General features: G+C 39.4%; 1 protein-coding gene across 1 annotated transcript in view; it reads left to right on the top strand.

Moving 5' to 3' along the window:
* Positions 1-25,331, top strand: part of galnt12 (UDP-N-acetyl-alpha-D-galactosamine:polypeptide N-acetylgalactosaminyltransferase 12) — an 81,386-nt gene that overhangs the window by 37,347 nt on the left and 18,708 nt on the right. The window contains exons 3-4 of the mRNA XM_043689958.1: positions 8,958-9,147; positions 17,044-17,229. Coding sequence (XP_043545893.1) covers positions 8,958-9,147; positions 17,044-17,229 — 376 coding nt within the window. The remainder of the gene's footprint in view (positions 1-8,957; positions 9,148-17,043; positions 17,230-25,331) is intronic.

The following is a 25,331-nucleotide window of genomic DNA, read 5'->3' as shown; positions in this document are numbered from 1 at the left end:
CTCCGCCCCCAACCCAGTGCAACACCTCCCCCCACCCCAAACCTCATCTAACACCGCCCCCCAACCCCGTACACACCCGCCCCCTCTCCGGGGCAGCTGGACTGGACACCAACAACAGAATGCTGCAGCTCCTACCTTTGTGGGGGTAAGTCTTCAAATAGCACACGCACAAGCAGCCACAGCCCCACAACTTTGTACTGCAATGTTTTGACAGGTTCCACCTTCACTTGTACAGAGCAATATTGGAGAGACTACTTGGGGAAGGGAGGTTTAGGGTATGCCCCTGTATAGAATTCCAGGGAAAGTGTGGAGGGAGAGAGAGGGCGGGAGGTCAGTAATTTGGAGACGATGCCTGTTTAATCACTGTAAACAAAAGACGCGATCATTGTTGGAAACATGCCTTTTATGTAATGTTTCCATCAGGACCGCGAGATCTCCTTTGGATAATCCAATTTTTGGATAATTGGTATTTGGATAATCGCGATTCCTCTGTATTTACCTTTGTACTAGGCATAACTCCAGCTAGTGGGAAGTCCTGTCCCTGATTCCTATTGACTTCATTTTTGTTAAGGCTTCTTGGTGTCACACTTGATCAAATATTACCTTGATGTCAAAGATTGTTACCTCATCGCTGGATTTCATCTTTTCTGCCCATGTTTCAGCCAAGGTGGTAATGAGGCCAGGAACTGAGTAGCTGTGATAGAATGCGAATCAATGTCAGTAAGCCAGCCATTATTCAAGAAAAGCTTCCTGATGGTACTGTCAATTATTTCTTCTTGTTTATGATCTGGAGTAGACTGTTCGAGTGATAATTAGCTGGATTAATTTGGCCTGCCTTTTGTGGTCAGGACATAACTGGAAAATTTTCCATGTTTCTAGATAGATGCCATGTTGAAGCTGTTTGGCTAGGGTCATAAACTTTTAGTACTTTTGTGGGAATGTCCTGGCAACCTTCAATTGGTGGTGCACTGGAAATGTTACTGAACGAGTAATCTAATATTCTGGGGATATGCTTTGGAATCCCACGATGAAATTCAAATTCAACTGAAAAACATCAAATTTAAAAGCGAGTCTGATAATGATGTAGCGGCCATTGTCAATTATTGTAAAAATCTGTCTGGTTCACCCATGTCCTTCAGGGAAGGTTGTCAGCCAAACCTACTGGTATGGCCTGCATGTGAATCTGGACTTACAGCAACATGATTGACTTTTAACTTCCATATGAAATGGCCTAGCAAGGCTCTCATTTGAAGGCTATTTGAGTATGGCTAATAAATGCAGGTCCAGGAAGTGGTTTCCACATCCCAAGGATGAATAACAAAAAGAACGATTCAGTGAAGATTGGAATCTGCCATGCTGGGGACCTCAAGAGGAGGTCTAAATTGATTGTTTTCTTGGAGATTCTGGTTACAAATGCTTTAATATGAACTTGTTTGGATGGATTTTGTAGGGCAAGTATATATTCCATTTTCTGTGATCTTCACGGTCTGTATTGTTTGAAGTTTTAGGTCGTTGCACTGAATCACCGTGAATTATATTGCATAAGGAGGAATATACAAAAAATTTGGACAGGAAAACATTTTTTTAATCATGCACAAGCTACTGACACACTAATTTACAATATTGGCAGGGATTTACTTTTAGTGTCGCTGCATATTATTCCTTGATTGACCCATTTTTAAAACAAGATTATTTCTTAAGTAAATGTTATAAAGTGTTTCTGTATAAAATAAAAAGCTTAACTTTTATTGCTGGAAGTCACAGGCTGACAACTTTACAAATCATCAGATATAACTTCATATTTAGATGACTTTGTTTTGTGAAGTATGCATAGCAAAAGATAATCATGTCATTGAGCATCCAAATTTTCATTTTATTCTTATTGTTCCTCCTTGGGGTTTTTTTTAGAAGAGAAGCTTCAGTAATAATACCTTTACAAATCAATATTTAATTTATGACCATTTCCCAGTCTATATGCAACAAGCTATTTGTTATTATTGCTACTTTAGGTTCTGACTTGTTGTGAAAAGTGCTCTGATATTCAGATGTGTTTTCTTTTGGAGCTAATTGATCAGAGCACAAGGTTCAGAAATCTCAAACTACAATTCCTTAATAGATAAGCAAATGTTACTTGTGCTTTACAACAATGACAAATGCTTTTATGTTTGAGCTTTAAATGGTTGTCATTGTTATCTAAATACTTTAACATAATCCTGAAAAGCTGCTTTATTCTGTGTTTTCCATCAATTGAGTAGTAATTATAGTGTTTGTGGTACAGTTTTCTTCTCAACATGCACCTTGAGAGAGCTGTTTGGCGAAGAAGCAGATCAATTGTTCTACGAATTGGTTGCTTAGATTGTTCATTTGGGGTATCCTCTGATGGCCGTAAAACATTTGATGGTATTGCTCAAAAAGCTTGGCTGGCATCCATACTTCAGTTTTACAGTCTGACGAAATAGGAAAGATTCTATTTTCTTTCGTGTGATGTGGACTTTCCTAGCTTGGCCAGCATTTGTTGCCCATTAGAAGGTGATAGTGAACTGTCGTCTTGAAATACTGTAGTACTTGTGGTTTGCAGGTGGACACTTCAGAAAGGGAATTCTAGGATTTTGAATCCGTCTAGCACCAAATCAGGATGTGAACTTGGAGGAGTGGAGGATGGGGGTGAAGAGGAGGGAAGAGATAGGTACTGCAGAAGTGATGTTTGGGTGCATCTTTTGCCCTTCTGGGTGGTCGAGGTTGTCGGTGTGAGGGTGCTGTCCGTCGAACCTTGGAGAGTTTTGCAGTCCATCTTGTATATGTTGCTGCCAGTGTATATCAGTGGTGGAAGGAGTGTGTGTTGAAAATATAGGATAGGGTGACAGTCAAGCAAGCTACTTTACCTGATGAGCTTCTTAACTGTTGATGGAGCTGTCACCATTCAAGCAAGTGGAGTCTTGCTCCTGACTGTACCTTGCAGGAACATAGGCTTTCAGAATCAGGAAGTGAATTAATATAGTTACTGCGTTAGGTTCTTTTCCCGAGGTGTCTCACACACGAGGTGCAATTTACACACACCAACTTCTGCAAACAGTTAAAGTTTACTAAAGCCTGTACAAGCTGTGTGGCCCCCCTTTGACCCTCCTCACAGGTGGGTAAAATAGAGTCAAAAGAGTCCTTGAGGAAAGAAAACACATCCCCTTTATACAGGTCAGTTGGTAATGCTTCCAGGTACTTTGGCCGCTCCCCCATAATCACATGGTACCCCAGGTACAATGGTAGGATGAGGTCGTTCTCTGAGATAATGTAAATGTAAATTCCCTCATCGTAGGGACTATGTAGGTGTGATATGCCCTAGATAGGGGGATGGCTAGGAAAACATTTCTGAATGGAAGGGATTGAATGAGAGTTTTAATTTGATATTAGCAGGGCAGTAGTAGTAAATGGCTGGCCAAATGAAGTGGGAGTCATCCACATTCCTGCGTGAATGTCACCCCCACTCAAAAACAGTACAGTTTAACCCTTTAATATTGCATTAATGTCTAGAGAAAGAGTGCAATCTAATCTTTTAACGTTACAACTGCAGAGGTCCTACTCTTTGACTTACTGTTAATGCCACAGTATTCGTTGTCCAGATCAATTTTAGGTCAGTGCTATTCAGCGATTGTGATGCTATTGAATCTCAAGGGTTGATGGTTGGAGTCTCTATTGCTATTGTTGTTGTATATTGTAATAGTCATGATAAAGTTAAAATATGGCTATGCTGAAGCTCTGACTGTTTGGACGTGGATACCTTTAAATTAACCTTTCCAGGAATGTGATGAGATGGGACGTAAACCAATGTCTCTGGCTCCAAAAAGGGGCACTAACATGGCATCACAATCTGATATATAATTACTGCCATATGGAATCTGAGGGCAGTTCGGAGTTATTGGACACTGACACGTCTCCTGATGAAGGCACGTGTTTTCTATTTTTATTTGCGATAGTTAATTTATTTGAGTTCATGTAATCTGTCTTGTTACCTATTGTATAATATACCAAGGAGAAGAGACAACCTCTTCTGCTGTGTCTTATTCATGGTCATTCCTCCACCAAAGATGACTGAGCAGCATAGAAAGGAAGATTGGTGTTAGCATTTAACCCAACCATGAGTCACCAGTGGCAGTTGCCCAGACTTAACACTATGATTATAGCAACTGCCAATGTTGCTTTGACAAGGCTCAGTGAGCTCCAAATTGTGTGTGCTTTTCCACTTCTCTCAAATGTTATTATATTAATGTTTAAACTCATCATGTGCAAATAAAAGTTTATGGTTGTTCAGTGTGTTGTAATTAAATCATTTAGTGTTTTCTATCTGGCATATGCAGCTTGCTGAAACCTTACTCAGAACCTTGCCAAGTCTGTGGTTGTTTAGTTAGTTTGCCATCAGTTTCAGAGCTGACAAAACCATATTCTTGTGCCATATGTGAGAATATAAGTTTGTTCAACCATAAAACACAGGAACGGGAATAGGAATAGGTTGTTTGGCTCCTTGAGCCTGCTCTGCCATTCAATAGGATGATGGCTGATCTAACATTCCTAGCGTCCACTTTCCTGCCCTTTCCCCATAACCCTTGATTCCCACACTGATCAAGAATCTATTTATCTCAGCCTTAAATATACACAAGAGCTGTGCCCTCAAAGCTGTCTGTGGCAAGGAGTTCCAAGACATTCAACCTTCTGAAAGAAGAAATTCCTCATAAACTGAGTCTTAAATTGTCTCAGCATGAAGGGGCATCAATGCCCTCTGATCCTAGACTCTCCCATGAAGGAAAATATCCTCTCAGCATTTACCCTGTCAAGCCCATTAAGAATCCTATATGTTTCAATGAAAACTTTGTAAAACACAGAGTTAATCTCATTCTTCTAAACTCCAGTAAGTTGAGTTCCAAGCTTTGTTCATCACCATGAACCTTCTCTGAATTCCTGCCAATTAAATGAGGGGACCAAAACTGCTTTCAATACTCCAGAAGTGGTCTCACCAGCATAATGTATGGTTGCTGAAAGACTTCCTTACTCTTATGCTTGAACTCCCATGAAACATTCTTGAGTGCCTGCTGCAGCTGTGTGCTAGCTTTGTGTTTTGTGCAGGAGTACCCTCAAGACCCTTAGTGTTGCACGTTCCTGCAGTTTTTGTTCACAATTTAAATCATATTTTGTTCTTTTGTTCTCCCTTTCAAAGTGAACAACTTTGCATTTCCCCATGTTTTATTCTTTTTGTCCACTTACTTAACCTTTCAGTATCTCTCTGTAATATGTTTGTATCCCCCTCTTATCCTGTGTTTCCACCGAGTTTTGTGTTGTCTGCAATTTGGACTCTAGTACATTCATCTCCTTACTCCAAGTCCTAATTATATATTGTAAACAGTTGTGGCACCAGCACGGATTCCTGTGGAACCCACTGGTCACATTGCCAACCTGAAAAAGAACCACTTCTCCCCACTTGCTGTTTGCTGCACATTAGCCAATTCTCTATCCATGCCGATGTACTATCTTCAACAGTCTGGGCTCTCATCTAATCACACACTTTTCTGAGGTATCTTGACTGGAAGTATAAGTACAACACATCTACTGGTTCCTGTCTATCCATTCGGGTTCAGACATTCTTGGGGGAAAAAAAATTAGTTAGACATGATTTCCCTTTCCTAAAGTCATGCTGACTCTACCTGATTAGATTATGATTTTCAAAATGCTCTGCTATTACTTGGTTTTTAGAAAATTGCAACCAATGCCTCAACTGTGTAGCAACCTCTTTTAGGATCCTAGGATATAAATCATAAAGGCAAGGGGACTCCCCTGCCTTTAGCTCCATTAGTCTGTTTAATGCTACAACTTTATTGATTGTGATGGCACTTAATTCCTCCTCTGTATTCTTTGGTGTTAATGGAATGTCTTCCACCATAAAGACTGATGTTAAGTATCTGTTCAACCTCTTATTCCACAGATTAATTTGCTAAGTGGCTTATATTCAGTCTGACCTCTCCCCTTTTCATATATTTCAAGAAGCTCGTATTATCAGTTTTAATACTCCCCATTAGTTTGCCCTCGTTTATTTTCTGTCTTTACTATCTTTTTAGTCCTCATTTGTTGGATTCTGAATTTATTCTAGTGTTTGGGGCTATTACTGGGTTTGACATCCTATTTTTATTATGCTTTTCTTTTCAACTTTATACTCTCCTTAACATCCTTGATTAGCCATCGTTTGCTACCCTTCTCTCAGAATCTTTCCTCCTTATTGGGATATATTTTTGCTGAGGGTCATGAATTAACTCCTTAAATGTCTGCCACTCACTGCTTGCTTACTGTCAATGCTGCTAATCTATCCAACCAGTCATTTTCGCTATCCTCGTTTCATTGTAATTTCTTTACGTTGAACACAGTTGTTTCTGAACCAAGTTTCTTACTCTCGAACTGAGTATTAAATTCCGTCATGTTGTGGTTACTACTTCCTAGGGGATCTTTTACTTGGAGGTCCTTTTATTAAACCTGCGTCATTACCCATTAGCAGATCCTGGGTGGCCTGCTCCCTGGCTGACTCCATGATGTAATGCTTTAGAAAACTATTTCAAATGCACTCTTTGAATTCATTGTTATGGCTACCTTTTCCAATTTGATTAACCCATTAAGCATTAAGATTAAAATCACCCATCGTTTTTGCTCTATTCTTTTTACGTGCTCCGACAATCTGATTTATAGCGTGTCCTTCAGTGTTCAAGGGTTTAGACAATGCTCCTAACATAGTTGTCTGTCCCTTGCTGATTTTTACCTCTACTCCAATGGACTCCACATCATCCGGGCCTACATCACCTCTCGCAACTGTCCTCGTTTCATTTCTTAACAGCGCTATCCCAGCACCTTTTCCATCCCCAAGCCTTTCTGAAAGGTCAAATATTCCTGAATATTATGTTCCCAGTTTTGATCTCCTAGTAACTATGTTTCTGTAATAGCTATGAGATCATATTCATTTAATGTGATTTCATCTGTCAGTTATCTATCTTTTTCCAAATGCTTTGTGCACTAAATATAAAGGCTTTAAGTCTATTCTATCATCTAATCTCCCTGCACTTGCATGGTTCCTTGGTACAATCTGACATTCATACATTCTGTCACTTCCTTTTTTTGGATAGACAGACAGTAAGATATAGAAGCAGTATTAGGCCATTCAGCTTATTGAGGCTACTGTGCTATTTGTTCGTGGCTGATATGTTTCTCAAACCCATTTTTCTGCCTTCTCCCTGTAACCCTTGATCCCCTTACTCACCATGAGCCTATCTACCTCTCTCTCAAAAACACTCGATGACTTGGCCTCCACAGCCTTCTGTAGCAATGAGTTCTATAGATCAACCATCCTCTGGCAGAAGAAGTAGCTCCTCATTTCACCTCTAAAGGGTCATCTTCACTTTGAGGCTGTGCTTTTGGAAACATCTCCACATTCAGTCTATCCAGGCCACTCCGTATTCTTTAAGCTGCAATCAAAAAATCAACTTGTCACCAACCTGCAATCCTCCGTTCTCCTTTACCTATGTCAGTTCTTGTTATGTGATTTGCAAAGATTCTGGTCCCAGCATGATTCAGGTGGAACATGTCCTATCAGAACAACTCCCTCCTTCTGCAATACTGGTGCCAAAGTCCCAGGAGTTTTGAACCAATTTCTATTGCACCAATCCTTGAGCCATATATTTACCTCTTTAATTTTGTTGACCACATGCTAACTAACTTGAGTCTCTGATAGTAATCTGGAGATAATTACGTTTTTTGGTTCTGCTTTTTGATTTAGTCTCTAGCTGCTCATACTTCTTCAGCAGAACCTCCTTCCCTCTTTCTACCTATGTCATTGGTACCTACATGGACCACAACAACTGGATATTCCCTTCCCATTTAGAGTTCCTCTGCAACCCCGTGGACAAATCCTGAACCAGGGCACCAGACCGGGAAATCCAGCTTGAGGACTCTCGATCCTGACCACAGAACAGTGTCTATTCCCCTGACTGTACTATCCTGATTGCAACTACATTTCTCTTTTTGCCCTCTCTTGCATGCCTCCCTTTACCATGGTGCTGTGGTCGTTTTGCTCATCCCCTCCCTCCAGCCTCTGCTCTCAGCCATACAAGGTGCAAGAATCTCAAATCTTTTAGATGATCTCAAAGACTGAGGTGCTTTCAGCACCATCTCCTGGATCCCACAACCTATCTCATTGAGTCACCCCTGACTGACTTCAAGGTAGTTAATCTAAGTGGTGTGAGTGCCTCCTGCAGTGCAGCATACAGTTAACTCTTGCCTCTCCCTGATGTGTTGCAATGTTCAAAGCTCAGACTCCAGCTCATCAACTTTGAGCTGAATTTCACAAGCAGTAGACACTTGTTACAGATGTGGTCACTGTGAACCACAGTGTGGTCCACTAGCCCCCGCGTGCAGGCACAATACATCATGTGGCCCTGCATCTCTATTTAATCTGTTCTTAATTTGTTTTCTAATAAAAATCCTACTGGTCTTTTAGCTTGTAATCTGTAAGTATTTCTGCCTTTATCTGCAATTGGAAAGTAATTTCTAATCTATTATCAACCCATGAACTGACACATCTCCTGTGATGTCACTCTTTGCTTTGTGCTGGGCCCCTCATCCTGAGTTTCTGTTTATTCTCAGAGTTTACAAGCTATCAACTAAAAAAAACAAGCAAAAAGTACCTCTTTCCTCTCTGCACTGAATTTACATGCTGCTCTGAAATCTGACCTATTGCATCCCATACATAAATGGCCTTGTATCCGATTTAAAGCTGCAATTGAAGAGTAACTTAAAAAAAAAAGTTGAGAATGATCGTGTTACTGTAGTGAGTTTGTAGTGCGATACATTTGAAAAATTTTCTGGAAAAGTTGCACCAAAACAGAAACCTTTATTGTAATATCTGGCTTTTAATTTCTTGTTATTTGCTTTCCCAGAACACCTGAAAAAGCCTTTAGAAGACTACGTGGCTACTCTTCGCAAAGTGCGGTTGATACGAGCACGAAAGAGAGAAGGTTTAGTTCGTGCACGATTGTTGGGCGCATCTATAGCGACAGGTGATGTCTTGACGTTCTTGGACTGCCATTGTGAATGCCATATAGGTTGGCTGGAACCGCTACTGGAAAGGTAGGTTGGTATCTCAATTCTGATTTATCCCATATAAAAGTGTTCACAATGTTGTCAAATGTCAGTTGGTTCATGCTGGCGTTTATACTCCTATCCAATCTCTGTTTTGTCATCTAATTTTCTTTAAGCATAACTGTGTACTTCTTTCATTATCTTTGTAATTGCATCCATAGAACATAGAACATAGAAAAATACAGCGCAATACATGATATTTGAATCATCCAGTCTCACTGGAGATGAGTTCAGCATTCTTACTACACTTGGGTTGTGAAGTTACTTCTGAATCTGAATTTTTTTTTATTGCTATATTTACATTGGGTTTAGCTGGTGGACCAATTTGCAAGGATGTTGCCGGGACTGGAGGGTTTGAGTTATAGAGAGAGGTTGAATAAGCTGAGATGTTTTTCCTCTGCAGCATCGGAGGATGAGGGGTGACCTTAGAGATTTATAAAATCATGAGGGGCATGCATAGGTATAGACTTTTTCCTGGGGGGGTGGGGGTCCAAAACTAGAGGGCATAGGTTTCAGGTGAGAGGGGAAAGATTTAAAAGGGACTTGAGAGGTAACCTTTTCACACAGAGGGTGGTGCATGTATGAAACGAGCTGCCAGAGGAAGCAGTAGAGGCAAGTATAATTTCAGTATTTAAAAGGCATCTGGATGGGTGGATGGATATATGAATAGGACAGGTTTAGAAGGATATGGGAGTAGGTTGGATTGCGATGTCTGGTTGGCATAAAAGAGTTGGACCGAAGGGTCTGTTTCTATGCTGGATGACTCTATGAAACCAGATTGGATAAGCAGGCACTTTCAGATTTCCAAGTGGCATGTCTGCTTCCCAATGCAGTTCAGCCTCCCAAAGAATTTGATGGAGTTACTGTGATCTGTTCAGCAGCAACCCACCTAAAACTGTCAGGCCATAAATTTATCATAGAAAAGAGCCAATTGAAGCACAACAACAAACTGAGAACCTGTGGTTTCAAAATTGCAGCAGGTACTTGGGAACCTCCAGGTTCCTCTGCCTTCCTGGCTTGGAAATAATCATCTTTCATTCAGTTTCACTGGGTCAGAATCCTGGACAAAGGTTTTCAGGAGTATAGCGTGGTGAAGAGGTGGACAGATGCAAGGAGGGCATTACAGAAATTGGAAAACAGGCAAGCGCTCAGCCACAAAGAGTGGAGCAAATACAATTGGGGATGTGCATGAGGTCAGAATTAGCTGAGTGCAGAGATTTTGAAGGGCTGTAGAGATGGAGGAGATTGCACTGATGAGAAAGGGCAAAGCTGAAGAGATATTTGAAATCAGGGATGATTATTTTAAAGTAAAGATGTTGCTTGAATCTGAGCTTATGTAGGTGAGTGAGCACAGAGAGGTGATGGAGAGCAGGCCTTGGTGTAAGTTAAGATTTGGCAATGGAAGTTTGGCAATCCAGTACGTGAGATGGTGGCAGCTCTGTGGTGAGACATGGAAGTAGGAGTATTTGAGTTGTGTGTAATTGGGGAAGGGATCAGAGTTCTTCCTGCAATGCCACACAATGGCCATTGAGGGTATTAGGGTGAAAGTTTGATCTGTAGCTACTTGATTAGTTAGGGGAAAGTGAATCTCCAGGGGTTGGTTAGGTTGAGCACGCAGTCCAGTCAGCCATAGTGCATTTGCTGCGATAGAATGGCATTTCTGGACAAGAGACCTGAGCTTCTTCTAGTGGAGATTTGTGTCACTGTGCAGCAATACAAGTACAGCCTGTTGTTATGATGGGAGACATGTTGGCGATACCCTTTCTAAGGGGTGTATCAACAAAATAACGTTCCATAGTTGTGACAGAATACCAGTGGCTGTGCTCAGTTTGGCAACTCATAGCAGAATTATGCAACTTTCCAGAGAGACACCTCACTCCTCAATTGTTTATGGGTGTGCACTGTCTGTTCCTACTGAAGTGATGATGGTGTTGAACGTCTGTGCTTCCAGATCTTTAAAAGCATAGGCTGACTTGATTGGTATGTTGCAAGCGGGTGAGCATCATAGCATAAAACAGGTAAAACGTGCCTCCTTTGATTATTTATTGGATTAAATTGAGTTCACTGCTGATAGGTGTCAGCAACAGTGTGATTGACCTCCTTCATCGGACTCTTTCCAATGCAACGAGTTAATGACTGCATTTATGAAGCCTCCTCTGTACTGGCTGAGCGACTTTGCATTTATGAACATGAAGGGATTCCACTTCCTCCACGTTTAACTGGAGTTTTTTGCAAGTGTGTCATGGTACCCTGGCAGCTATCATGGCACCTTCACCCCTTGTCATTTCCAAGAGTGCAGGTACCTCATGATAGTTGATGGAGTATATAGATGGTTGACAGGTAGAGGGTAATCAAATGAAGGGATGGCTGATGACGCATCAATGCAGTCTGTGTGTCGTCAATGCTATAGAATTTGGGATATATTCTTGCATGACCATACACTATTGCTGCATCCAGATGCACCATACAGCTCTCCAAGGGGTCAGCTACTCTCAGATTATCTTATTCACTCAAGTACCAAAATATGGTACAATACTTCATGGATTGTGATGAAGTGTGGCAGATATTTTTAAGATTTACAGAATTTGGGCTTTTTAAAAATGGGCAGATTTTGATTTAATTTATGTGAAGCTGATTGTATTTATAAAAGGCCAAAATTATTTTGAACAAAAACCCATAGACATAATTTCCAAGAAAATTTCAATTGTATAGAAGGCTTCCATTGGATTAACTGATCAAATGTTTATGGTAAATTGAGAAAACAGTCCAGTGGCTACTTGTTTTTGTCATGCCACCTGTCACTACACTGTACTCTGATATGGCTTCCAGACTGATGTTCGGAGCTACCTAACCTTAATATCATTCAATATCAGTTCATTGTTGATTTTTACTTAACAGTCAGTAGAATATATTGAAAGTGGGCTTTGGCTAAGGATAAAGTTCCATATGCATCACTTGTATATCATAACATGTCTGAACAATCAGGTTAGAAATATGTGTTTACATGGATAACAAGACATTCAGCAGCTGAAAAGATCAAGGACGGCAATAATAACAAGGTCTACATGTCCTTGATTAACAGGAGCTACTTGTCAACAAAATATTAAACAATTGAACGGAGTCCAAACCCAGCTTGTTCATCCTGCATTGAGGTTACCTCTGACTCAATGATGCATCACTGTGGCATGCTGTTTTGGCAGCACTCCTGGTCAATGTTCTGATTCTCCTCTTCGGATGATTACTGTTGATTTCCAATTCTGTCTACATCTAGGAAAGCTTCTCCCTTTGCTGGCTCCAATTATGAAGAGCTTAGCATACTGCAATGATGCAGGACATCCTTTCTGGGCTATACTGCAACACTTTTGGAGCGATCCAGCCCTCTCAACTTTACCTTGGGGAAGCATGAGCAACATGGTATCTTCACTCTGTCAGTCTGAGGGTTTTGTAAAGATGTCTTGAGCCATGCCTGTTTCCCAACAACCATCCTTATATGGCCTTAGAACCTTGCAAGTGCTCCAATATTTACAGATCATGGCAGTTCCGAAGAAAGCAGGCACTGATCTCCAAACTTTGGCATCAGTAGTCACATTTAGTTTATGCATTGAAAGAGTGGAAGACTTTGCTGTTGGTGATACAGCAACATGTGTGCAGTCAATAATATCCTGCAACTGGGGGAATGTGCATGATGGTGGAAGGTCCTACTGTCTGACTGCTTTCACTCTCCTTGTCGTGGGAAGAAAGATATAAATGCTATGATCTGGAGAAAATGGCCTCAGTTATATGTTGGGTTCATTTATAGGTAAAAAATTGAAAGATTCCACACAGAGGCTTCAGTTGCAGTGGAATTGAGGGCAGCTGTGAATTGACAGTCACCAGGTTAGGGTCAGTCCTTCTAAGGTAAAGAGCTGCTCCAGCAGATGGCATTGTTTGATGATTACCCAGGACATTGTTGTTTCACAAAGTATATGCTGTATAATAGAGTTGAAGGATATAATAACAGTCATGAAATCTTTGGTCTGTAGGCCTCATTCTCCTTCATCTCCTTTGTGGATATTTACCTGTTGCTGCTTCCTGTGGAGATTGTGCAGCAGCTACTGCTGTTCTTACTGGTGACCGAGTTGTAATTACTGTTATATTCTGCATTGTTTTTGGAGTTGAAGCAAGACCACAAGGACCACATCCATGGCATTGTCCTTGTCAAATGTGTCAGCAGGTGATCTATGAGCAACATCTGAAGGATGACGTAATTGTATTAAAGTAAGTCCTGGGTCCCCTCATCCATCACAATTAACCTTGTTATGCCTTCACAAAGTGTCATGCCTCCATAAGGTGTTCTGAGGTATGTCACCTTATCCAAATGTATGTTTCACAATCATTATTGTCATGGTACTTTGCAGGAGTATAATTCTGTAGTAAATCAGTCTGCAAGTTAATTATCACCCACACAAAAAAAAATCAAAGACCATCCCCACGCGTCATATATGGACGTAGCAACTGAAATATTGCCCAGTGCATCAATATTTGTTAAATGGAAACTTCAGATTCTATTTTTAAGTGCTTTAGTCTTAGTCATTGCAAGTCATTCACTTCTAAAAATGTGTATTACAAGTTATAGACTGAAATCTGGATCGGTGCAGGCTTGAAGGGTCTGTTCTTGTCCTGTAATTTTCTTTGGTCTTTTGATTTTTTGTTCTTTGTTGTGAGAATACCCATCCCCAGACTTCAGTTGTTTACTTTCTGCGAACTACCCACTTAAAAGCCCAGGACTATTGTTGATCAAACTGCCAGGATTGACCATGGTGCACCCCCCAACCCCACCCTTTACAGGACCACCCTGATTGACCACAGTTCAGCCCTTGGACCAATGTCCTACACAGCACCCTGACCAATATACATCTTATCCCCAGATTGGTTGCACTTGACCTGCAGGGCTGACCATGGGAAACTCCCTCGACTTGACAGGATAACCCCAACTAATTATGGATTCGGACAAGCCCCTTAGCAGACTATGATGGTACCCCCTGAAAGATTGGTCCCTCTTCACCCCACTGAGGATCACTCCTCTTTGACTTTTATATGTTGCCATTTTGAATTAAATGAAAGCCTCAGGCACAGTCATTTCACAGTGTGTTCTCCTCAGCAATACTTCCACCATTCTGAATCTGCTTGCCAACCAATCAGCATCTTCCTTCCATGCTGTAAAAATTGTTGTTCCTTTCGAAGTTTGGCGTTATGCATTTGTCCTAATGAGTGCAAGACAAAGAGTTTTGGCAGCATGGATGTTTTTTTTTTTGCAAGACTCAAGTGCTGCATTACCAACCTCTCATTTTTTAAACATTGTCTAAAATTTTATACAGTTCTCCTTAGTCTTGATTATTCCTATCAAGTTGCTGTTCTCTGCAAATTTAGAAATTGTGATTTTGATTATAAAATCTAAATCATTAAAATAAATATTAAACACCAGTAGTCCCTGTTCTGATCCTTGTGGGGTTCCAAATCCAATCTGCCATTCTGTATAACTACTATTTGCCATCCTAATTTCTGTTTTGTGTTCATGTATGTTCTGTTCCTATTTAATTTAATGTTTATTTGATAATTGGATTGTTCATCTTTGCCTTCCTGGTTTTTTGACGTTTATCCTTTCCTGTTGTGCTTCCTGTTCTGTCTTAGTTCACACCTCCTTTCTAATGCTTAAATTTCCTATATTGTGTCCATGTGTTTGATTAATTGTTAGTTTGTTCCCATTTTTTAATTCAATAAATTTTTGTGGGATTTGGTGAACATAATTTAAAATTCTTCCTATTGCTGTCCTTTGTTATTGTTACTTAATATTATCATACTATTTCTCCAAGTTCTATTCTCAGGCCTCTTCCAGCTTTCCTTCACTCTAAACTGTTATGTTCTTCTCTATCCTTAACTGTATAATATTATGGTTTTCATTGCCTGGATGGTCCCCTATTTTTAATCCTGTCATCTTAGTTCATTGCCCATTGCTAAATCCAGTAGCTAATCCTTTCATTTTGGGCTTCTTCCAAATTGGGTTATAGCAGTCTTGTACACTTGTAGGAATTTTATTTTCTTAACCACATATCTCCTCTGACTGTTTAGTGATTGTGGAAATTCCCAGTGATGATAATTCAATGTTTTTGCTGTCTGAATTTGTTCACACATCTCTTCCATTTGTCCCACTTCCAAAATTAGGTGGCTTGTCAACTAATCCCATGAATATCATAATTAATTTTCACCATTTAACATTATTTACATGGATCCTTTTCCTGTTTTTCTGATAGCTTTGTCACTTTTATTTTTACTGCCATTAAGTCATTGCATATAATTATACTTCTTGACATCCTCATCCTCCCTTTCTATTTGTTATAAAAGTGTTAAACCCTTTGATATACAATTCCCATTTTGGTTTTTCCACAGCTGTACCTCTTGTTACGAAATTGAAAGAGTGTAGGCTTACTTTTAAGATAGAAAGTGTTTTCGGAATTTTAAAGAAAATTTAAAGTACAGCCACAGCTGCCAGAGTACAGAACAGCTAAGAGATGGGCTGTTCCAAAATAGATACATGTAGCAAATGGCTGTTAAATGGATACCTGAGTTTTGGTTACTATTTTGATAACAATTCAAATTTAACCAACTAATTTAAATTATGCCCAGGATACTAAAACCCAATTGAGTTTGAATTTATTGTATTAACAACATTGGACCAATGAGAGGGAACGACGTGGGGGGGTATAAAACATGCGGACATGTTGGAAACCGGTCAGAGCAACTGCAATAGAGCCGAAGAGCAAATGCCATCTGTAGAAATAAACATCGTGCTCTCATAGATCGTGCCTGCTGAAATTTCTATCAAAAGGTACCTTTTCCTCTAAAAGCAGTAAGAAGTAGAAAGGCAACCCAGGAAGAAGACAGCAGAATCGGAAGACCAGAGGAAGACAGCGTAAGAGGCTGTATGGACTTTGAGAAATTAAGTAAATGTGATGTTTAATAATTGTTATGGGAACACCATATTAATAGAATTGTGTTCAGCTAAGGATTAGTGGTTAGTTAGGAGAGAGTGTTCAGTTTGTTAATAGTTTTGGTTAGTGTTTCCTGTTAGAATTACATAAATAAATTGTCACTTTTTATTCATACAGTGGAAGTCGGTGATCTTCTTCCTTTTACACATTTATAACACATTACTAGACAATGCAAGCTTTTCTAGGTGTTTGGTTTTAATCAGCAGCGGGGTTTGTCGTCCGCGTTGTAACACACACTAATCTCTAATGTGATTGATTTGTTGCAATGCATTCATATTTGGATCCTCATTTTGTTATACATGGTATTGCTGGTTGTGGTTACATTCTAACTTTTCCTCCTCATCCATAAATCTACAATGAATAGCCACTTGCACGAAAAACTATTATACAAACTTTCATTAATTAAAGGTATACTACAAGATTGCTGCAGTAGTTGAGTACTGAGAATTCTGTGTCATTCAGTATACTGTTGCTTATTTTATGACTTTGTAGAAAACATTTTACTTCGGTGTAACAACTTCGTGAATCCTGAGTAGTTATATAATGAAAGCTTTGAGTATTCAATCCATGAAATTATGCTTGAAGCATTTTGCTGCATCTTGAATTGCTGAGTTTATTTCCAATTCACAAATGGACACTATTCACCCAATGTTGGCTATAAGATGGTGTTTGAAGGTATTGCAGTAATTTTTTTTCATAATAACGCACAACTGCTTTTAAATGAGAAATGTAGGAATAGATAATACATTATTTGGAAACATTTTAGCTCAAGACAAGAACCTTTTACAATTATTGGAATTATGCAGAACATTTCAGTGACTTGTGTTAATGCTTCATTTGTGTTTTCTTTTGACAGAATCAATGAAGAAGAAACAGCTGTGGTATGTCCTGTAATTGATGTCATTGACTGGAATACCTTTGAGTTCCTCGGACACTCTGGAGAGCCACAGATTGGTGGGTTTGACTGGAGGCTGGTCTTTACTTGGCATGTAATTCCCGAGCATGAACGGAAACGAAGGCGATCCCCAATTGATGTTATTAAGTGAGTTGCAGATCCTGATTAATGGGATTAGATATTGGATGATTCCAATAACTCCAAAAGCAGAACACTTGTTTTGAATAAAACCAAAGCATAAGAGATGATAGTGATGGATGATTCAGGGTTGACCTGCCAACCATTCAGCACCCTTTTCCCATGCAGTGTAAATTATGCTTCCTCATAGAAATTTAGCATTCTTGCATCTGCCCTGATAAATATGAGCTTCACCAGCAATTTACTTTTCATCAATACTGAAGCATTGTATGACCAAGCGACTCATCTAATACTATAACAACTGTTACAGCAGTTTACTGAACTTAAATGTATGTCATAACTTCTCAGCTAATGTTTAGGGTCGTGATACTGGGTATATTGATAGTGACATGCTAGAAAGCTGGCAGATTTCTGGAGACTGTAAATAAGACATAAATGCAATGTGAGCTATTAGGTAGCATGACATTACCCAACTACTTAAAACTGTAATGAGAACAGATATATTTCTAGACTTATCTTCACTGTTGCAGAGATGTTCCCTCAAATTTGCTTTGAATATTTACAGGATAAGGCTATAGCCTGCTGTTGTCTGTTCCATCCTTCAATAGCACCTATTTTTTAGATCTTCAATTTTATTTGAATTGCTATGCATAAGAGAACAAAGCTGTAGACTATCCAGGAATGTTTTACATCCAAGTAATAGAGTAGTTAAAGCCACGATGTTGATGATCTTATGATGCATCTGTTTTCCTGTAGAGCTGAGGTTTAGGGTGCTGGTAGGTGCAACTTTAAAGATTTGTGTTCCTGATGTAAATTGGTAAACTTCTCTCAATCATTGCTTGCAATGCTGTTCAACCCTGATTGTGGAGAGGATTGAAAACTCCATAGATCACCAACGTTGCAGAAATTGACTAACTTGCTGAATATCTTATCAAGACCAATGTGTCTTAATACATTTGGTTTGTGCTGGAGGTTCCTTTCCTTTTGTTTGAGCTGGAATCGTTTGTTTAATATATTAATGCGATGTTTAAACTCCGATTAAAATTGGTTGAAGTGTCAGTGTTCTTTAATGTTAAGTAAATTGGAGTATGTTGAGAGCCTTGCAGTGTTAACTGGAACACCATATATTTTCAATATGCTGTAAATTTATTTCAAGGCTTAACACAAGTACATCTTTAAAATAGCATTTCACTGTTTACAAAGATGAAAGTAACTATAATCTGGTCTATTTTAATGTCTGGATCCAATTTTCAAATCTGCATTTCTTTGAAGCTATCCCATGGTGAATTACATTGACAGTGTAAGTACCTCTTGTTACTGAATTTGATAGTTTTTGGTTGGGGGTGCCTACAAATTTGTATTTTTTTGGGAGACAGTTGGTGGTCACTGGTGACATTTCCATTTTGAAACATATTCTAATACTTCCATTCTTTTAATTTACTTTGTTTTTCTACTGTAGAGACTACTGAGATATAACAACTCATGCTCAATTCAATGTTTGATAAAAGGTCAAGAATTGATATGTGGATTAATTGTGCATCTTTGTATATGTTTCAAGATCAGCTCAATATTATCTTTGTTTAGAATTTTGACATGGTGTTTTCACATTATAAATCAAGTTAAAAATTCCAGTGAATATTTGAATTTTATGCTACAATGTGTCAAAATAATTGTGTCAATTCATGGAGACAATCATAGACAGCTGATTGGGAAAAAGTTGTATATTCTGTAGGATATTGCATAAGTTTTAAAAAATTTGCCCCTTCTGTCACCCTTGTAGTTCTGTCCTTTTTGTATCTGTATTAGTCAGTATTGACTTTCTAGGGATTGCAATACAAAGGCCAAAAATAGTAAGATGGTTGTTTACTTTTTAATTTCAAACAGCAAAGCGCTCATTGTTGGTGTACTTGGTTCCTACATTTTGTAATTTATTAGGTAGTGACTTTTCTTCAGAATGCCTTTAGAAAGGAAATATGGTGAAAAACTGTCTATTATAAGTAAAATTAATACCCCTCTAGCCCTAATAGATAAAGCTATTTCTGCATTGTGTTCACAAAGCAATTGCAAATGTTATAACTTAGTAAAATAGTTGAAGGGTTCAGAGATTTTATATTGCAGGAGTAAACCTTAAATGGTTATGTTTTCAGAAACAAGTTGTGGTACTGCAATTTCTTTGTTTTTTTTCTCTTAAAATTGGTACTTTGAAATCATATTACTTCACTTTAATATATGCAGTTTCTTTATGCAGCCAAAAGATAGCTCACTTCAACTTTGCTTTTGTCTTCAGTCCTTTCCCAATCTGAATATTTGATATTTGATCACGCTACCATCTGTGATCCTATGTAGAACTCCCAGAACCACCCGAACATCCTTCAGGAAACTTGAACTTCTCTTTCACAGCAAATACCTTCCTCCTGTCTGGGACTGTTGGTTCTGTGTAAAAACCCACATTTATCTAAAATTTGAATAATGCTCTTTCAACTGTGCAGTCTTCTGCAGCATGTATGTCACATATCTCAACAGAATGAGTTTGTGTGATGAATTCTCTGCTTGCTTGCTTTCTATTCTTTTGATGTGAATATCCTTTAGGGAAAGAAATTACTATCCACATGTGACTCCAGAACAATGGCAGTGTGGTTAACTCTTAATTTCCGTCTGAAATGACATGACATAAGGCACTCAGGTATACAGAATCCTACCGAAAAACCAAAAAGGATAAAACTGGGTGGAATAGGCTTGCAGTGGTTTGGGTACCAGAAATTACAGTCTCAAATCCAGTGCTGTCAACACCGCAAAGTCTGTTTTTTGACATCTGGGGCCTGTATCAAAATAATAAGAGCAGTCCTATAGACTAATTAAGAAACAGCCTAAACTTCTCTGAATTTGTTTTGGAATATCATGTTCAAGGCCCCATCCCTTGGTATGTCCTGTTCCATCAGTAGGACAGATGCAGCAAGATGGGCAGTGCCTGGTTCAGATCAAGAGGAAGTTCTTCTGCAAGTCATCAACGTTGACTTCTGATGCAGCAAAATCTCATGATATCAAGTTAAACAACGGCAAGGAAGATTCCTTGTGATTCCCACCCACCAGCACTCAGCCGATGAGCCTGTACTGCTTCATGTTGAACACAGCTTAGACGAGGTGCTTTGGGTAGTGAGGGCACAGAATATTTTCTGGGTTGTGAAATTCCACTGTTGACCGAACTTGCTACATTCTGGAGAATATAATTGCCAGTCTGGGCCTGTGTGTGATGGAACCAAGGAGGACCAAAAACCCAGGTCCTTACCAGTCTACCTGTTGCATATACATCTGTCCATGACTGTATAAATAGAAGTGACCACTAAACAGTCCATGTGAAGACAATCCCATCTTCATTCTGTTTGTTCCCTCCACCATGTTGTGTGGGATTGAGTGAGAATAGATGAAGCCACTCAAAACTGGGCATCTGTGAGGCACTGTGTACCATGTGCAGCAGAATAATTCTATTTGACCAAAATCTTTCACCTTATGACTCAGAATATCCCTCACTCTACCTTAATGATCAAACCAGGAAATCAACTTTAGTTCAATGCACCCAGAATGCAGAATGAATTCCCAAGAGCTGCACCAGGCATTTCTCCAAATGAGATGTCATTCGGGTGAAGCTAAACCTTGGACTATTTTCATGCTAAACCATGAAAGCAGCACATAACCGATCCCATAACTAACTGATGAGATTGAATCTCTGCAGTCCTGACGCATCTGGTCAGGATTGTTGGTGACCAATTAAACTATTAATATGAAGTGGAGGAAGCTCCATTCCCAATGACTGGGGAGCCCAACACATCAGTTCAAAATATATGATGGTGCTACCCTCCATTAATTTACTTAACTCTCTCAAAACCATCCACAAAACTGCACCATGAAGCCTTTATTCAGTCTTAAATGCTTTTTAAGCAAAAAGAATTGTGTGTTTTGTCGTGTGATGTGCGAGTATACAGGTTCACTGCCTGGCAGCATGTATACAGGTTCACTAGATTACCTGTGCCAGACTTAAGTGCATTTGATTTGATTTACCACACTTGATGGCAAGAAATGGTTGAAGGCTGGATACAGTAGTTCTTGGTAACAGTTTGCTAATAATACTGAAGACTTGTGCTCCAGAACTAGGTGCATCTCTAACTAAGCTGTTCCACTACAGCTACACACTGGCATCCACCTGGTAATGTGAAAATTGTCCAGCTATCTCCTATTCACAAAGAACAGGGCAAGTCCAATCTGATCAATATTTTTCTTGATATCCAATTGTATTCCCATTGCTGAGTAAGTTGCAACCATTTTGCTGGAGGCTACCATTGACCAGAAATTGAACTTGACTAGCCTTCTAAATATTATGGCTGCAAGACCAAGTCAGAGGGTCAGAATTCTGCAGCAAGTAAGTCATTACTTCACTCTCCAATGCCTATGCATCATTGATGAAGCACAACGCAGAAGTGTGATGGAATGTTCTCCAATTGTGCTGGGAGTGCGGCTCCAAAAACTTAGGGAGCTTTTTTCAGTAGTTTAGAAGCAGACTTCTGTACTTGTCTCTTCATAGGTTTTGAAATACTGATGGAGTAATTATGCAGTCTACCCACTGGTTCCTAGCAGGAGTAGTTCCACTGTGTAATAAAATGAACTACAAAGATGGTGCTAAGTTAAGTATAGTTGTAAGCAGTTCTAGAATTTTGTCATTGTTATGAGATGCAGGATTTTACTTCCCTTTTAAGATTGTAATGAGTTAGCTGGAATAAACTTTCACATTCACTTGTATCAGTGGTCCCAGACTGTTGAACTTTGGGAACAGCACAGTATTGTTGGATCCAGCCCACAACTAACATTGACACATTTCAACAGTTATCACTGGATTGCAGTCAATACTGAGATCAGAGCTTTGCTTTGCCTTCTCCACCTAGCTCCAAGGTATAGAAACCACTTGTGCAAAGAGGGTTGTTTTGCCTGAGGTCAGCAAACTCGACACAGACCAAAGATGGAAGCTAAACCTTCAGTATCATAGTGGAAATGTTAAGCTCCATTACCATTTCAGAGTACAATTTATTATCCCCACTACCCCAAACTTGTGATATGCCAGTTCTTAAATTAGAACTAATTTCAATTTTGTGTAAATTTAAACGGCAGCCTGCTGTGTGTGACACCATCCATGGAGGGACTTGTGAAATTTTTTTCCTAACAACATTTAAAAATACTTCAGCTTGTCAACCAATTCAGTCAGAGTTAAATATGACATTTATTTGCCACATTTAACAACTAAACTTTACTGTGGGAGATAATTGCTGAATTTCTTTGAGCACGTTCATCTCCCCTAAAATATACCCCAGAGGAAAAAAAATCTACAAAGCCCCAGGATAATAGTTCAGACACGTCCTTTGAGTTGTCAATCAAACTGCAAGTCATAACGTGAAAAAATTGTCATCAGTTGAGCAAAGCCAACATATGAGGCTGTGTGAAGTGTTTAAATAATCATTCTAACAGCTCTGGATAAATTGTTTTACCTTCTGGTTATGCAGGGTAGATCTCCTGGTGTATTCTTCACATTGGTTTCTCTCCATGATCTGTGCTTTTCCACTGAGCTATTCCATTAATGGCTTTGGTAGTGGCAGCTTGTATAAATATAAATTTATTGTTTAAAAAACTGTATGTTTGTAATGTGTTCATTTTTCATACTGTCTTATACATAGATACCATAAAAACAAGCCATTCAACTTAACCAGTTCATGTTGCTTTTAGTATTCCACTCAAGCCACCACCTAGTTTTCCTCACCTGACTCTATCAGCACAGTGTTCTATTTTCTTCTGTCTCCTATATTTAGCTAGCTTTACTTCAGTGCATCTATAACCCATAGTCTTAACTGGTCTTTGTGCTTGGTGAGTTTGAATTTCTTGCCACTGCAGGTAGATGAAGTTTATTCTGAAATTTGTAACAGATTCCTTGTTTATTAGCTTAGATTGTGCCTTCCAGTTTTATTCTTGCCCAAAAGTGAAAACACCATTTGAGGCTACTCCGTCAAAATTTTTCATAATTTTGAAGATTTCCGTTAGGTCAGTCCTTAGCCTCCATTTCTCAGGAGAGAAGAGAAACATCATGTTCATTCTTTTCTGATGGGTATGACATCATGGTTCAGTTACCATTTTTGTTCAATCGTTTTTGTACTCACTCCTGTAACCAAGGTATTTTACATAAGATGGTAGCTAGTATTTTCACAGTGTTGTAAGTATGATCTAACAAAGGTTTGATGCAATTTTAGCATAACTTTATTCTATCCTAGCAATCAATCTCATGCTTGGTTGGAGCATAAGAGGAGGGCATTCGGCCTTTCAAGTCTGCTCTGTTTGACCGTGGCTGATCATCTGTCTCAAAGCTCTTTTCTACACTATGCCAATATTCCTTGATGCCATTCGTCTCCAGAAATCTCTTGTTTTAAACATGCTCATTGATTTAGCTTCCACTGTGTGCTGGAGCAGAGCATTCTAACAATTCATCACCCTCTGAGTGAGGAACTTCCTTCTCATTTCAGTTTAAATGGCTTAGCCCTCGTTCTGAGATTGTCTGGTCTGATTTTATTCATATTAGTCAGGGAAGCATCTTCATCCACCCTGTCACATCTTGTAAGAGTTTAAGTTTCAATGTGATCGATCATCTCTCATTCTTCAGAACTCTACAAAATATAGACCTGGTCTCAAATCACTGCTCATAAAACAATCCCACCATTCTAGGGATTAATCTCATGATCTTCACTGCTCGTCTTCTATGCTGAGTATATTCCTCCTTAAATAAAGGGAACAAAACTGTACGGAGGAGAAAGTGAGGTCTGCAGATGCTGGAGATCAAAGTTGAAACTTTATTGCTGGAACAGCACAGCAGGCCAGGCAGCACCCAGGGAACAGGAGATTCGACGTTGCGGGCACAGGCCCTTCATCCTGAAGACGGGCCTGCGGCCGAAACTTCGAATCTCCTGATATTCCTGAAGAAGGGCCTGTGCCCGAAACGTCGAATCTCCTGTTCCCTGGATGCTGCCTGACCTGCTGTGCTGTTCCAGCAATAAAGTTTGAACAAAACTGTACACAATACTCCAGTTGAGCAAGACATCTTTACTCCTGTACTTGGGGCAGCATGGTAGATAAGTGGTTAACACTGCTGCCTCTCCGCGCCAGGGAGCCGGGTTCAATTCTAGCCTCGGGCGACTGTCTGTGTGGAGTTTGCATGTTTTCCCTGTCTGCATGGGTTTCCTTCAGGTGTCTGGTTTCTTCCCAAAATTCAAAGATATGCAGGTTTGGTGAATTGGCCGTGCTAAGTTGCCCATAGGCTAGGTGCATTAGTTGGGGTAAATGTAGAGTAATAGGGGTAGGGGAATGGGTCTGGGTGGGTTACTGTTCGGAAGGTTGGTGTGAACCTTTTGGGCCAAATGGCCTGTTTCCACACTGTAGGGATTCTATGATTTTTATGATTTACTCAAATCCCCCAGTGATGAAGTCTGGCATACCATTTGCCATCTTAATTGTTTGTTGCCTTGAAAGCCAACTTGAAGTGATTTATAAACAAGGATACCCAATTCCTTTTATATACTTGCACTTCCCACCGTGTTCCCATTTTAGAAATACCCTGCCTTTGTTTTTCTACCAAAGTTAATAACTTCTCACTTATTCACATTATATTCCATGTGCTATGCTTGAACCCATTCATTTAGTCTAAGTCCTTTTCAAACCTCCTTGTAACCCCCTTACAACTTTTGTTCCACCTAATTTGATGTTGGTTCTGAGATCCAAATCATTTACTGTTTACAAATTAAGAATAATTGTGGACCCAGCATTGACTTTTGTGGTACATCATGAGCAACAGTCTGCCATCTGAAGAATGATCTATTTATTTCTACCTTTTGCTTTCCATCTACTAACCTGATTCTCAATATATGTGCTCTAATTTATTTATTAATCTTCTGGTTTTATTGCAAAGCTTCTGAAGTTCTAAATGCATCACATCCACTGGTTCTTCTTTATCAGTGCTACAAATAATATTCTCAAAAGTCCGAAATTTGTCAAGCATAATTTTCCTTTTACAAATCCATGTTTACTTT

This window comes from Chiloscyllium plagiosum, chromosome 5, assembly GCF_004010195.1.
Source record: "Chiloscyllium plagiosum isolate BGI_BamShark_2017 chromosome 5, ASM401019v2, whole genome shotgun sequence".
NCBI classification, from domain to species: Eukaryota; Metazoa; Chordata; class Chondrichthyes; order Orectolobiformes; family Hemiscylliidae; genus Chiloscyllium; species Chiloscyllium plagiosum.
This window is presented reverse-complemented; position numbering and strand designations above follow the sequence as displayed.